Source organism: Falco cherrug, chromosome 5 (genome assembly GCF_023634085.1).
Source record: "Falco cherrug isolate bFalChe1 chromosome 5, bFalChe1.pri, whole genome shotgun sequence".
Taxonomy (NCBI): domain Eukaryota; kingdom Metazoa; phylum Chordata; class Aves; order Falconiformes; family Falconidae; genus Falco; species Falco cherrug.
In genome coordinates this window covers 25,756,493-25,769,915 of record NC_073701.1, presented here as the reverse complement: position 1 = coordinate 25,769,915, position 13,423 = coordinate 25,756,493, and the positions used below count along the sequence as shown (strand labels likewise).

Here is a 13,423-nt window from a genome sequence, read left to right as displayed (position 1 = left end):
TGAGAATTTCTGCTGCTCAAATGTATGCTATACTGTGCGGCCAAGTATCGTAACTGTGCTGGAATTTGCTCTGAAGACAAGGACATCTTTGATCACAACATAACATCGATTTGGCGTATCACGGAGGAGTACAACACTCGCAAAATGCAGCTGTAGAATAGCACACGAGGGACTCCCACATGTCCAAGGGAATTAGTGGATTACTGGCTGATGATACAACTGCCCATGTCTCTGGGGAAATCTTGTTTGAGCCAATTAACAACAAAGAAATGGAACTCCACAAGGACAGAGGGAAGGGGAAGGCAAAGAGGAGCTACCTTTGCATTAGTGAGCCCATGACTCATGAATCCTCACAGATACAAAGGTTAAACTCAAAGGAAGGCAAGCCTGCCATTTGGCAGCCAAGTGATCACCCCAGTTCACTCCTTTTCTTCCAGGTGGTACAGCTGAAGCTCCAGCCCCAGTATCCAGATCTCTTTTTTGTAAGGCCAGCAGCCACAGTTTGCTGTAGTGAAAGGACCTGGGTGGAAATTCACAGAAGGGAAGATGGGTGGATTCAGAGAGCTGCTGACTTGTAAAAAACATCCCAACAACTCTATATCAGCAGTCAGGGATTTTGCACATCAGGATCAATTTGTTGCTGCCCAGAGGCTGCAGAAGCAAGTCATTATCAAAATGTAGCTGGTGCTAGTACCTAGTAGCTAAGGTAAAATTGAAGGTGGGAGCTCTGGCTAGGTAAGGGAGAAGCAATTCAATCATTCTGTGGTGCCTTCAGCTACAACCCACACCTACTCATTTCAGAAACATGGTACATATTTTGCAGTTGAAGAATAGATATCATAACATAAAAAAGTCACACATTACCTGCAGTATGTCCTGAAAACATTAGATGTGTTTTTCATAGGATTACCTTTCCCTGCTACTTTGCCAGATGCATTAAATTAGGAGCAGGAAGGAGCAGCAGCTGGTAGAGATGAAGGCATGAAGTACCTTCTAGCAGTGAATACAAGAAGGGGAATCTTCAGCTTTTTTTGGGAGTGGAGGTGGAAGACATATTAGGCTCTTGTGCCACTGCAGAATCAGTCTTCCTGATACGAGGAGTCCCTGTGAGAGCCTTGATGGTAAGGCCAAGAAGCTGAAAACTATTACCCCTGAGCTCATTCTTGATTTTTGCCTTTTGTCCATGAGTGCAATTAAAGCATGCTTAGCCTTAGCTAGCTGCTTGTGTTCACAGACTGTTAAATGTGGGAGCATTTTTGTTGCACGGATGAAGACTGGAAAGACACATGGAGTCAGATGGTTTGTGTTTCTCTTTGCCGTGTTGTATGGATACTTGTTTTGATGTTAAAACTACTTTTATGATGCAAAAACATGTTTTCAAGTATTTCAAAACAATGTTCAATTGTATTTGAACAACTGAAGCCTCCTTGAACTAGCGGGACTTTGGCTCCTATGCATCTCTTACAGCAACGAGACATGGGCTCCTAAGTTCTGGGATTTTGTGACAATCAGCTAGTGTGAATAAAACCTCACTGTGGGGGAAAACTAGACAGAAAGCAGTCCAGCTTGATGAACGTGTTTATAGCTAATGAACGTGTCCAGAGATGTGTCTTGTAAAAACAGGTGCTCTGGTGGCTTTAGTTGCACAACAAGAAGACTGCAACATAGACAGCAGCTAAGAGGAAGCAGTCACCATGTTGGCACAGCCGCTTCTGGTGATGCAACTACCTGTATTGGTACACTGATAAAGGTGGTGGTGGTGGGCAGTTTGCAGTGGGCTTTGTCTGTAGCTCCCTCTGGTATTCCACAAACTGAACTATCCCTGTTGTACCTCCTGTACTGTTTTGATGCTACTGTGGTCATCTGTAATAGCTTTCCAGATGCCAGTGTCCTGTTTTGGGTGGCCAGGGGTCTGTCATAGTGTTATATATATTTTGGGTATCCCCAGGGTCTGGGCAAGCTCTGTAGCCAGCCCAAGGTAGGGCACAACTGCAAGAGGAAGAAGGAAGGACTGTAAATAGAGCTGAGCAATGGCTGTGCCTGGTGTCACAGCATTTAACTGGGGGAGGTGGGGTGGGGTGGTGGTGTTGTTTTGGGGGTCTTTGCTGTGCTTTCCCACAAAGCCCAGGGAGAGGAAGATGATGGAAGCTGAGTGAAAATGGGCAGCTGGGGAAAGGGGCTGCTTAGGCACTACAAACCCCTCTAGTCTGGTCTCTAGACAACCTGTAGCTGCCTGAGTTTTCCTGAATGAACTGAAGATGTTATCTAGTCCTTCCTGACTTCCTATGACAGGAATATCCACCCTGTCAGCTTTCCCTGCATGGCTTTGTCCCACATTCCTTCCACACGTGATGTACTAAGGACAATATACAAGTCACGTTACTTCTGTATATTTATTAAACAGTAGCTTTTTGCAGACAAGCAGAAACCATGTCAAACAATAGAGCTAAGCCAATGCCGTCTGGAGCATGTGGACATGACTGCTGGTTGAGGCCCTAATGCAAGCGATGCTTCCCAGGCTTAGCTCTCTGTTGCCAGGTAAGCTGGATTCACTACTGTGTTTAAACCTGTGACTAAGTCCTTCTCTTTTCTCCAGGCAGAACAATTGCTCCAGCTTGCTCCAGCGCACAGGCTGAAGCCACAGTATGTTTGGTCATCTGACTTTAAGGATCATGCTAACAGCCATTGGTGCCAGGGATTATGTAAGCAAATCAAGTTTTCAAGGAGCTGCATTGGTCCACAGCAGCTGGTTGATTTTTGTAATCCAAATTTCTTAGTTTCCTGCTGGTGCTCAGAGCCTGGCACCAGCTGAATTCTTTCTTTTGCCTTCTACATGGTGGTTTACCAAATATTTGGACTCTTCCAGGGACTTGGGAACAGAGGAAATAATAGACATCTGAGACAGACAGGTGGTGCTTACTCTCTAGAGGAAGCTGTTTGCCAAGGACCTGACACAATACGCTTCCTCCAACCTGAATGATTATATGGGGCTTGCTTACAGAACAACTGAAACTGACAGTAGCCTATATATTATGTCTTTGTGCATTTCAACCTTCTCCAAGCTTGGTACATAGGCAATGCACTTCAATTTCCTTCACCACAGCAGAGGACACGCTGCAGTGACACCCAAATGGATCGTTGACAGTGGGCTTGCTTCCAGCTGGACCCGTTATCAGCAGGGCTGGGCAGGTTGCACGTGGAGCTGCTGAGAAACCCCCAACCTCATGCTGCGTGATCTCACATTTCAGGTTTTATCAGCTGAAGTGTCAGGCTTCGTGCAAGCAGCTGCATCCAGCTTGAGTGGAAGCAGCAGTGTCACTGTGACCCTGCAGCACTGTGAGCTGGCACAGGGGGAGCCAGGGCAGGAGCATCTGCAGGCAGGCTAATCCTCACCTGAACACTTGACCCAAGGACAACAGAGCAGACAGGCTCTGTCATCTTCCAAGATGAATGTAAGCACTTCCACGACTGAAACCAGCACATCTCAGCTGTACGTGCTGGGTATCAGGGCCCTGAGGTGCTAATGGGTCTTGTCCTGCCCACCCCCTGGGGCTGCTCCTGCCTACAGCCCAGGACTATTTCAGCATCCCTGGGACTCAGCAATGTCACTCACGGCAGGGCTGGTCTCCAGCTCCACGCAACCCTGCCCTGCCCATCCGTGGGCCCCACCAATCCATCCCCTTCCCCACAGCCATCCAGGGGCTGTGGTCCCAGCCTGGTTCCCCTCACTGGGCCTGATCTTGGTGACCACCCGTGGGCTGACACCAGAGGCAGAGTAGCCGGACACACCGACAGTGCCTGGCACCAAAGACTGCTCGCTGGCTGTTGCTTTTTGCCTTCACTACTGCCTAGTAGTACTGAGCACCAGGAGGCCAATGGCTCTGGTTTAGCCTGGGAAACACTTTTTACTGGAATTTCCCAGTAACAGTTGCATTTCAGCCTGGAGGGACATGCTGAGCTAGCCCTTTGCCACATCAGACAGCATCAAATGCTCTTGCCCCCAAAGGATGTGCTTGATGGGAACGGCTGAAATTGCTCAGCCTGGATTCAGGCTTAAATAAATTGTGACTATTGGTTTGCAAGAAAGTCACTAAGGAACATGATCCTTGAGGAGGAGCGATTCACTTTGATCTCTGTCCTGTTCAATGTGAGCTCAGAGCTGATTCCCAGTAAAGCAGGAGCACAGCAAGCCAACGCAGAAAAGCTACAATCTAGCTTTTGTCAGCAGTAAGTCTCCTGAGCAGCAAGTACTTTAAGGCCATGTGCTGTTTTCAGTGGCAGAGAGATATTGCTGAACCTGTGGACATAAATGTTTAGAATTCTGTTAAAAACACTAGTAGGGAAATAGAAACAGACCCTTTAGTGCTTTGATTAGCAAGAACTGCTTTTAGATCCATAATGTAACATTGCTGCAATTATATGAAAATGTATTGTAACTGAGCACTCAGGAAAGCAGCAGTCCTTGCAAAATGACAAAACAATTCACAATGCATATTCATTGCAGGAAACATTTTTCATCTGTCCTTGATCTCGTGTTGTGTATTGGCTATGGATTCTGTGGATTTGGATTTCTTTAGCATGCCCTTGGGCTTTCAAGTTTGCTGGGATGCATTGTAATGTAGATACAGGGTGTCTGGCACTTCTTAGTGAATAAGGCTTCAAAGGGAAGTTGGGAAATTGAAATCAGGGAAGTTGAAATCAGACTCTAATTACATTTGTACAGAGCCCAAAGGCATTTTGACAAAGAGCTTACCTGCTGTTCACAGACACATTTTGTCTAGTGCATGTGAAAACGTAGGATTGGTTCATGGTCCCACTGGTATCAGCAGACACGGGACTGCCTGACTTTTGGAAATCAAAATAAAGGAAAACAGTATTTGTGACTAGTTCTGAACACAATGTTGTTACTTAGGTAAATATGACAGCTTGAGTGCATCTTCTCTGGAAGATTTCCCAGCACCAGAGATCAGCTAACTGGGAGCACAGACCACTGGCACAGCTGTGCCCGAGCCCCTGCCACTACAGACAACATTGGTGTGGGCATGTGGTCCAAGCAGCTCACCAGGATCTCCTCTTGCTTTTTCCCTTGGCACAACATGTACCTATGAAACTCTAGTGGTTTTTTTTTTTTTAAAAAAAGGCCACCGCCTTTTCCTCATGCTTTACATGAGCAGGTATATTATGTTACGAGGCTCTTTTACCTCCTTGGGTGTTCCCTTAGCGGACAGATCATAGGGTACTGGGGTCCAGGAGCACTGAAAACAGAGAAGCTGGAGTTTAGAGGCAGGAAAACAAATACCCTCAGCAGAGAGCAAAAATGATTTCAAAAGAAGAACAGAGGTTTGCTGTCCACACCAAATACCTGCCTCATCTCAGGCCTGGTGTGAAAGGCATCTGTCTGCAGACAATGGCCTTGGGACACGTGGGCTGGAAAGACTCGGCGTCAGTCAGGGCTGCTGCCTGCATAGAGGTGCATCTGCCTCCCAGTGCGATGCCATTGGGGCCAGCTTTGGGAACAATACAGCTTTGTGCCTGGCAGATGTTTCGGCAGAGGCAAAGCAGTACTTGCTTTCTTTTCCTGAGGGCAGTTGAAGCACAGGGGGTGCACTGACCGATTTTCAGGAGTCTGGTTCTCCTGCAAGTCAGGCTATGAGCAATTTGGCCAAGGTCGTGCAGTGAGTGAGTGATGCTGTCAGAGATGGATGGAAATCTCTTTGTGGGTGCTTGAGCTTGATGGTCCCAGCACAACACCTCCATTAGTGCGTGACATGCTGGTGATTTATCCAAGCAGTGTACTTTGCTGATTAGGTTTTATCTCAGTGGCTGGAGGAGTCTGTCTGTCTCCTACATCCAAAGAGCAGAAGGCATACCTCACTCTGAGCAAAATATGGTCTTTGACCTCAGGGTCTTGGCACTGAATCATACAAAAGGCAATGGTTGCATATGATCCTTCTCCTGACCTGGGGAGGGGGGACAGAGCACCCTCACTTAATCAGTTGCTTGGCAGGAGGAGGTGCATCTTGCAAGCTCAGTATAAAATCACAGGCAGAAGTGGAGTAAAATGGCAGGAATCTCCACAGATTTTTGCCTTTCTGTGCTGCTGAACACACGGAGAGGAAAGGGCAGGGTGTCAAAGGACACAAACCTCCAGAAAGCGGGCATGGCAACTGTAGGACTTGCCGGAGAGTTGTTTCTGAGGCAGTGTTCAAAGTCCACATGCCCTATCTGCTTGGAATGCCACTGCCATTTACCCCTCTGAGATCTGAACCCCTAAGAAGGCTGATTCAAGCTGGGGGGAGGTTTGAAACACAGGTGATGAGGCCAACCCTGAAGAGGAGGTGCCTCCTCAGCAAAGGGCTGAGCTGCGTGCTGTGCAGCCTGGTTTGCAGCACGACAATCATGGGAATGAAGACGGGCAATATGGTTCCATCCTCGCCTGTGTTTTAGGATTTGTTTTCTGATGGCGAGCTGGATGCGCTCACCAAGCAGGCAGATAAGGCTACAGTTTTTGTGTGATGGAAGCAGCAGGAACATAGGGCCAGTCCTGGGAGGGAGGTGGGAAGAAGGTGTAATTAACTATTAAATCATTTCAATTGCCTCATGAAACCTCTCCCTTAAGGAGCCTCTCTAAAAGCAGATAAGAGTGGAATGTGTCTATATGTGCCTGCAATGCAAGGGCATGCGTATGATGGACATACATTAAATGCATAAAATGCAATGAGCTACAATAGGGAATTAGAGATTTTAAACCTTTAAATTTTAAATTGTCGAAGCTTTAGAGATCCTATGGCAGAGATGCAGGAAAAGTAGTCATCTTTCACTTTGTTATCTATAATTCTGCCGTATGAATAATAATTACACAATGTGACAGAGCAAAGTCGTGTGCTTTTATTCAAGCCTAATCTTTATAGATATGAGGCCAGTACAGAAGATGAGCTACTTGCTTTAATGGTATTATAATTTGATTTAATATTAGAATATGTGCCTGCAGTATCTGCTTTCTAAGCAACAACAAATTGCACTGGAGGAAATGTTCTTTGCTTTATGCCTTATGGCTACTGATCTGGTTTATTTGGCTTTAAACCCCAAGGCAGCCAATGCTTTTCCAGTGCTTTAAGTAGTCTTGTATAAGCTCAGAGAATAAAAGCCACTTTGTTTATGAACCATGCTATAAAATCTTCTGCTGTTGTTTTTCTTCCCACTTCCACTGTATGTTCTTCTCCACTTTGTGCCAAAATGACTTAAATTTTGGTCTTACACTCCCCCCTTATTCCATCCTTATCCCATTTCTTTCATCTGACTATTCACACTTAACTTCTCGTGAAGTGGCTCACAGCACTGTGAACTGCTAAACTGAAAGTCAGCCAAAAGTAGAAAATTGTGTGCATTACAAACATTCATATTGCATCTTTGTTGTTTTCCCTTTCTTCCATCCTACAGGATCTCATGACCCTATAGATATTACAGTAAAACAGGAGAGGCTTTCAATGGAAAATCAATCTGGCTTGGCAGCTCATGAAAGGTCTTCTACAGGGAATGTAGCTGTGTGAAGGAGTTGAGCAATCCATCACCAGCAGCATGATTTCCAATTCGCCAAATTCACAAAAAAGTGAAGCAACAGTGTCACAGCAAGAAGAAGAGATGTAACCTTTAAATAGCAGGATTTTCCCACCTCTTTGAAGCATCAGGCACTGGCTTCTTGCAGAAGTAGGACAAAGAGTTTGACGGGCCTGTAGTCTGATCTTTTATGGCAGATCCTAAGGGCAGGGGAGACTGACACGCATGTTAACACTTGACCCAGTTTAAACTAACAGGTTAGGAGAGACAAAGACTCACTGAGAGGTTAAGGAGAGGGAAAGCTGCACCAACTTGATATGGAGAGAAATATTCACTGCGACTGAAAACACAAATACCTAAGGAAGAACAAATCTGCCAAACCAAAAAAATTTCCTTGCTGTGTTGTATCACTGGCAATCCAGCTGGTGATGGGACAAAGCTGCTGGCGCAGGAGAACAGATCATACTGAAAGGTCCCAGGTAGATCTGGTCTATGCCAGTAAGTTTTTGTGCTCATACCAGCCTGAAATTCTCAGTCCTACCTTATCCCTGTTCCTTGGAGGAACACATAAGCAGCTCCTAGTGCACGGATACTGCTTTGTGCTCTGCTGTGCCAGGGACAAGCCTTATTTCCCCAGGATTATTTTTCATATGCTTGGAAAAGGGGACATCCAGCCCATCTATGCCCCTTGTGGAGCTTTAACACTCTTTGTTGGTGAAGGGAAAAAATACTCATCATCCCATCCAGCTACCTCTGATAATCCCAGATGTGTCTCATGGCATGATCCTATCAGTCAGTCACTGCCTCTTCCTCGGCTGTACAAATGCTTTTCCATGGCATTTGGCTGATTAGTAAGTATGTGCAGCAGTTCATGATGCTTTGGGACCTTGTCTTCACTATCGTCTCACTCTTGCAAGAAGCTCCACAGCCCCTTTGTGAACCTGCCTGTGACTGCTGTGAAATTTAAGCAATCAATGTTTAAAGTAGAGCAGAAGTGTTTAGGCTGTCTCGAAAGCAGGGCAGCACTTCTAGAGAGGCACTGGGGACCATTGCAGGGTGGGTTTGGATGGTGAAGAGAGAACAAAAATTCCTGGATCCTGGAAAAAAAGCAGTGCAAAAAAAATCCCAGCATGGGGAAAAGGTAATTATGGACAATGAGGGAAAACCTCAGTGCTTTCCTGTGTTGTACATAAGATAGAATTCACTGGGTGATGGCATGTGATACAGAGAGCTGCCATTGCACTCTGTATCTGCTCGCACACCTGGTGTGGGAAGAGTTCATGGCGCAACAGAGCATGGGGTGGGCACAAAGTGCTCCTGGATGCTGCAAGCCAACGCAGCTTGGCCAACTCTGCTCTACTGTGCAGGCTTGCTCCAGGCAAAGGCCTCTGCCGCTTTTTCCTGGGAGCAGTTGTTTATACCCAGATAAAAGGAGAAGGCAGCTTGCAACAGACTCGGTTGCATTCCTATCCTTTTTTGAGCTGATATGAATGTAGCTGAAGAGTGAAAGAAGACAAGTGAAAAATAAGCTGTAAATGGGTATCCAGTTTACCTCCTGGAGCAGAAGGAAGCATTGCTACTGGGTGGGAAGAAAAGAGTCTTGATGTAAGTAAAACCCCACAGCTGAGCTCTGAAATTTTTGATTGTAATTGATGTTGTTGTCTAGTGACCTTACTTTCAAGTCTACTTTCACTGTTGAAATCTCCTAAAAGGTGCTGATTCCTTGGGATGAGAGCCGGCATGGAGGAAAAAAACCATGAGTGAAGAAGAGCTACCCAAAGGAAGCATGTAGTGTCTAAAGCCAGACCAGCTTGGAGGGAAAGACTGGAACTACTTAGATGGAGGGGCTTAGATGAGAATCCAGGCCTGGGGACATAACACGACTTACCAGAGCCCAGACACACTCGGCACAGCCAGGTCTGGCACTGCAAAAGAGCTGAGTGGCCTTGTTGGGATGCCATTTATTCACAGAAGATCAGACATCTTAGATGAAGAAATCACCATCCCCATGAGACTCCAAAAAAGTCTGCGGGAGCTGTATTTGCAGGAGCGGGAGCTCAACCTCTCAGCTGGTCTAGGAAGAGTGAGTTTACTAGGTTTTATACCTGCAATCTCATATATTGTGCTTTATCCCCTTGTTTAACACTATATGTATTATTGATTTTATTGAGATTGAAGTGTCTATGCACTGAAACTTCATTCAAGCAAAAAATACTGTCTCGTAAAGAAGACAGCTAAATCAAAGCAATCTAGAACCACTGGCTACCCAAGATAAAAAAGGTAAGGACCATTATATTCAATTTTTGGTTAATCTTAGAAGCAGTCCTAACCCATCCAGCTTTTAGAGAGGCTGGTGAAACCTGTCTTGGACTGCCTGGAGACACTCATGCCATTGGGCCTCCAAAAGTGAAGGAGATGGTACTTCTCCACAGTAAGAGCAATAGTTTCGAATGAGAATCAGAGAGTGACTTGTCAAACTCTTATCATCTGACCTAAAGCTGAATAAGCAAATACATAGAAGTTAATAAACAAACCAAACTAAATAAAATAACCTCTCAGTGCAAAGTCGAGGATATAACTGGTCTGGCAAATTCTCATGTGTATCTAGTAAGGTTCAGCTTGTTATACCAAGTGCTGCAACCACCAGAATCTGTGGTTGTGATAGAGGACTTTTTTTTTTTATATATATATTGGGGTTATTAGGAAGTGAGGAAATTGGTTTAGCTCTTGTCTGCTTTCAGTAGAGCACTACAGGAAGCTGAGAAGTAAAAGGGCATAAAATTTGTTAATTCAAAGGGAAGGAGAGAGAGAGATGCTGATCTAAGTTGCCTCCAGGTAGGAAGGAACAGTTACTCCGCATACCTCCATAAAATAACCCACGCTGGATGAAGTATCAGGTCCCTTGCAGGCATTTCTTTATCAAAGGCACTTGTTGAATAAGGACATATTATAAATCATAGAAGGAAAAAAGGAAAAAATATGGCTCACGCTGCTGAGAGGTAAGTGAAAGAGGCCATAGGAGTCCACAGTAAGCAAAGGACGAGATTGTAATGATGACTGGCTGCATGGACCCAGACTGGTAAACAGGTAAATACAGAAGGATGAAAGTGCACATGAATCTCACAAATAAAACAACGTCCCTAAAATATACAAATGGCAGAATAATCTAACGTAAGCAGGGATCTCATCAGTCTGGAGAAGAAAGTCTCAGAACTTCAAAACAATTATCTCTGTCCCTTCAAAAGTGGGTGCCACTCCCGAACGGATCCGCCAGTACTTTGGCATCGGGTAATAATAGCGGGAGGGGTTATAACAACGGGGATAAAATAATACGGATTTCCTCGTGGGCGCGACGGAATGGCCAGTAAATCTTAAACACACTGGGCACGAAGAGACAGTTTCGATTTTTGGTTTGAAACAGAGTGCACGTAGCAAAGAAATCCTTCTCCGCCCGAGAAGTTAACGTGTACGATGAACATCAGCCACGGCGCAGGACGGGCAGCGGACACCAGCCCCCGCCCCTCGCCCGCCGGGCGGTTCGGCCGCCGTTCCGCCGCTGGGACCGGGGGGAGAAGGAGCTGCTTCCCCGGGCCGGCTGCGGCTGCGAGCGGCTCGGCCCCTGCGGCTGCGGCGCCCCCCGCCAGCGGGACGGCAGCGTCCGCGGTGGGAAGCGGCACCCGCCGCCCCCTTTTTTATTTAAAAAAAGCGCCCCCCTCGCCCACACCGCGGGAGGCGGGAGCTTTATCGCACATCCCCGAGGACCACGGAAGCGACGTGTGGGAAAGCCGCCCGGGGCCCTCCTGCACCCCCCAAGCGGCGATAGCGCCCGGGACCGTCCCACCCCGGGGGGCGGGAGGCGCTGCCGCCGCCGGGGGTTTAAATGCCCCGCGGGGGCGGGCCGGCAGCGAGGCTCCGCCCCCCGCCCCCCGCCCCGCTCAGCTGACAGCGGGGCCGCGCGCTGCCCGCCCGCCTCAGCCGCCGCTCGGTGCCTGCCCGCCCGCCCGCCGCGGCCTGCGCGCCCCCGCCGGGGATGGGGGGCGGCGCGCCGTGACCGGCTCGCGGGCGCGCCCCCGCCGCCGCGCAGAGCCGCTGCCGCAGGGAGCCGCCGCCGGCGGGATGAGCGGGAGCGGCGCCCCCGGGCCCGGCGCGGCCCCCTGCCGCTTCGCCCACTACTTCGTGCTGTGCGGCATCGACGCGGAGAGCGGGCTGGAGCCCGACGAGCTGGCAGGTGAGCGGCGCCGGCGGCACCGGGCGCGGCGCGGAGGCCTCACCCGCACCCGCGTCCGCACTGCTGCGGCTCGCCCGCGGCCCGGCGGGCGTTCGGGATCCGCCGCTTCAAAATGTCTGCCCCCCCCCCGAGGAGGGGCGCGGGGAGGAGGGGGTCGCTGAGCCGGCAGAAACCGTAGGGAGGGAGCGATTTGGAAGGGGAATGCACCCGCCGGAGCATCCCGCGGGGGGCAGCGCCCGCCCGGCGGCGGGGGGCGTTTGTCCACCGGGATGCGCCCCCCCCCGCCCCCCCGCAGGCCGGCGCCGCCGGCTCCGGTCCCTAACGGTGGGAGGGGAAAGGCCGCCCCCGCCCGCGGCCGGTGGGTGCCGAGGGACAGGGGATGGGAGGGGGCCGGGTGACCCAGCTCGCTTTCGGTCGGGGCAGATGCGTTTCCTTCCCTGCTTGCAGTGGAAGGGGGGAGCATGTCTGAGAAAAACTGAATTAATCAATGGAACAGCATCCTTAATTATGCTGCTTTATTCACATATTACGTCTATTCAGAAATAGCCGTCCTGCATCCTTCCTTCCCCTTCCGCCCCCCAAACGTTACAGAATCAGAGAAAAAAAATTACTACTGTGGGGTCTAAATCATTTTCTAAAATGTTTATTTTTGTAGGGTTCGTGACTGGGTGTGAGCTCATTATGTGGGCAGCAGGCAGTATTTCTACCTGATTGTTACTTGTGTTTGTGTAAAAGGAACCGTGTAAGTCAGGTTTTTACATACAGAATTGGATCACTGTAAGCTTCATAACGGGGCTTAATTGCATGGAAACTAAACATTTTAGGAGTCTGAAAGCACTTAAGTGTGTATGTTTGCCTGTTCCTATGCATTCACGCTGCGGGCGAATGAACCATATGGGAGTGAAGTTGAGGGCAGCTGCCAGGGTGTGCACCTCTGCCTGGGGGGGGGATCCTGGGGGGGGGGGGATCCTGGTGAGGGCTCCGACGCTGTTGCATCGGGAGGCACCTTGCCTTCTGATTGTGTAAGAGAGAGGCTTGATATCACTGACCAATGTACCCTGGTTGAAGTTCATATTTTTGTCACCTGTAAAAGGGGTGGATACACCACCTGGTGTTCCAAGGAGCTTTATCTTAACGTGGGGGACCTAAATCCTTTCTCTTTGCAGCGAGCACACACTGGAGGTAGCCCTGGGGTCTCAAAGCTGAAGCATTCACCGAATGTTCTTTAACCTCTCTTTGCTTTTTCACGTGTACTAGTGAATGCAATTGTGTGTTTTCAGTTTTGCTGCTTTTAGTGAAAAACTGTCTCATAAGCCATCTCCCAGCTGATGGCGTACAGGGTTTGATTTGCATAGTATGACCTATTGGGGTTTCAGCTACCTAAACTTCGAGTCATCTCTTAAGTCTTTTATCTGAAAGAAACTATTCTTAAAGCAGTGTTGGCTGGCAGGCTGTGCCTTCCCCGATGAGTACCCAGACTTTCCAGCTTGTCTTTCGCTGATTTCTGCTCCGTTTCCCAGTGAGATGCGGAGGCGTGTTCCTGGGGAGTGCTGCCCAAGGGACAGCCTGAGCGCGGTGGGCTCGTGCAGCGTGGTGGCTCAGCTACAGGGCTCATTGCTTGCAGTCATTCAGTAGGTT

General features: G+C 48.6%; 1 protein-coding gene and 1 long non-coding RNA gene across 5 annotated transcripts in view; one reads left to right on the top strand and one right to left on the bottom strand.

The window, feature by feature from the left end:
* Nucleotides 1-2,403: 2,403 nt before the first annotated feature.
* Nucleotides 2,404-11,080, bottom strand: LOC114016300 (uncharacterized). The gene is made up of 4 exons (XR_003560688.2): nt 8,309-11,080; nt 5,202-5,255; nt 4,754-4,841; nt 2,404-4,297 (listed from the first exon to the last, which is right to left on the bottom strand). It is a non-coding gene; the product is annotated as an uncharacterized LOC114016300 (long non-coding RNA).
* A 430-nt stretch (nt 11,081-11,510) lies between these two features.
* The window catches only part of DENND5B (DENN domain containing 5B), a 118,983-nt gene continuing 117,070 nt past the window's right edge, over nt 11,511-13,423 (top strand). For 2 of the 4 annotated variants that reach the window (XM_055711742.1, XM_055711739.1), the window contains exon 1: nt 11,513-11,785. In XM_055711742.1, coding sequence (XP_055567717.1) covers nt 11,674-11,785 — 112 coding nt within the window. In that variant the 5' untranslated portion in view covers nt 11,513-11,673. Of the gene's footprint in view, nt 11,786-13,423 lie in introns of all 4 variants that reach the window. The other 2 variants (XM_055711740.1, XM_055711738.1) reach the window with 2 other exon arrangements.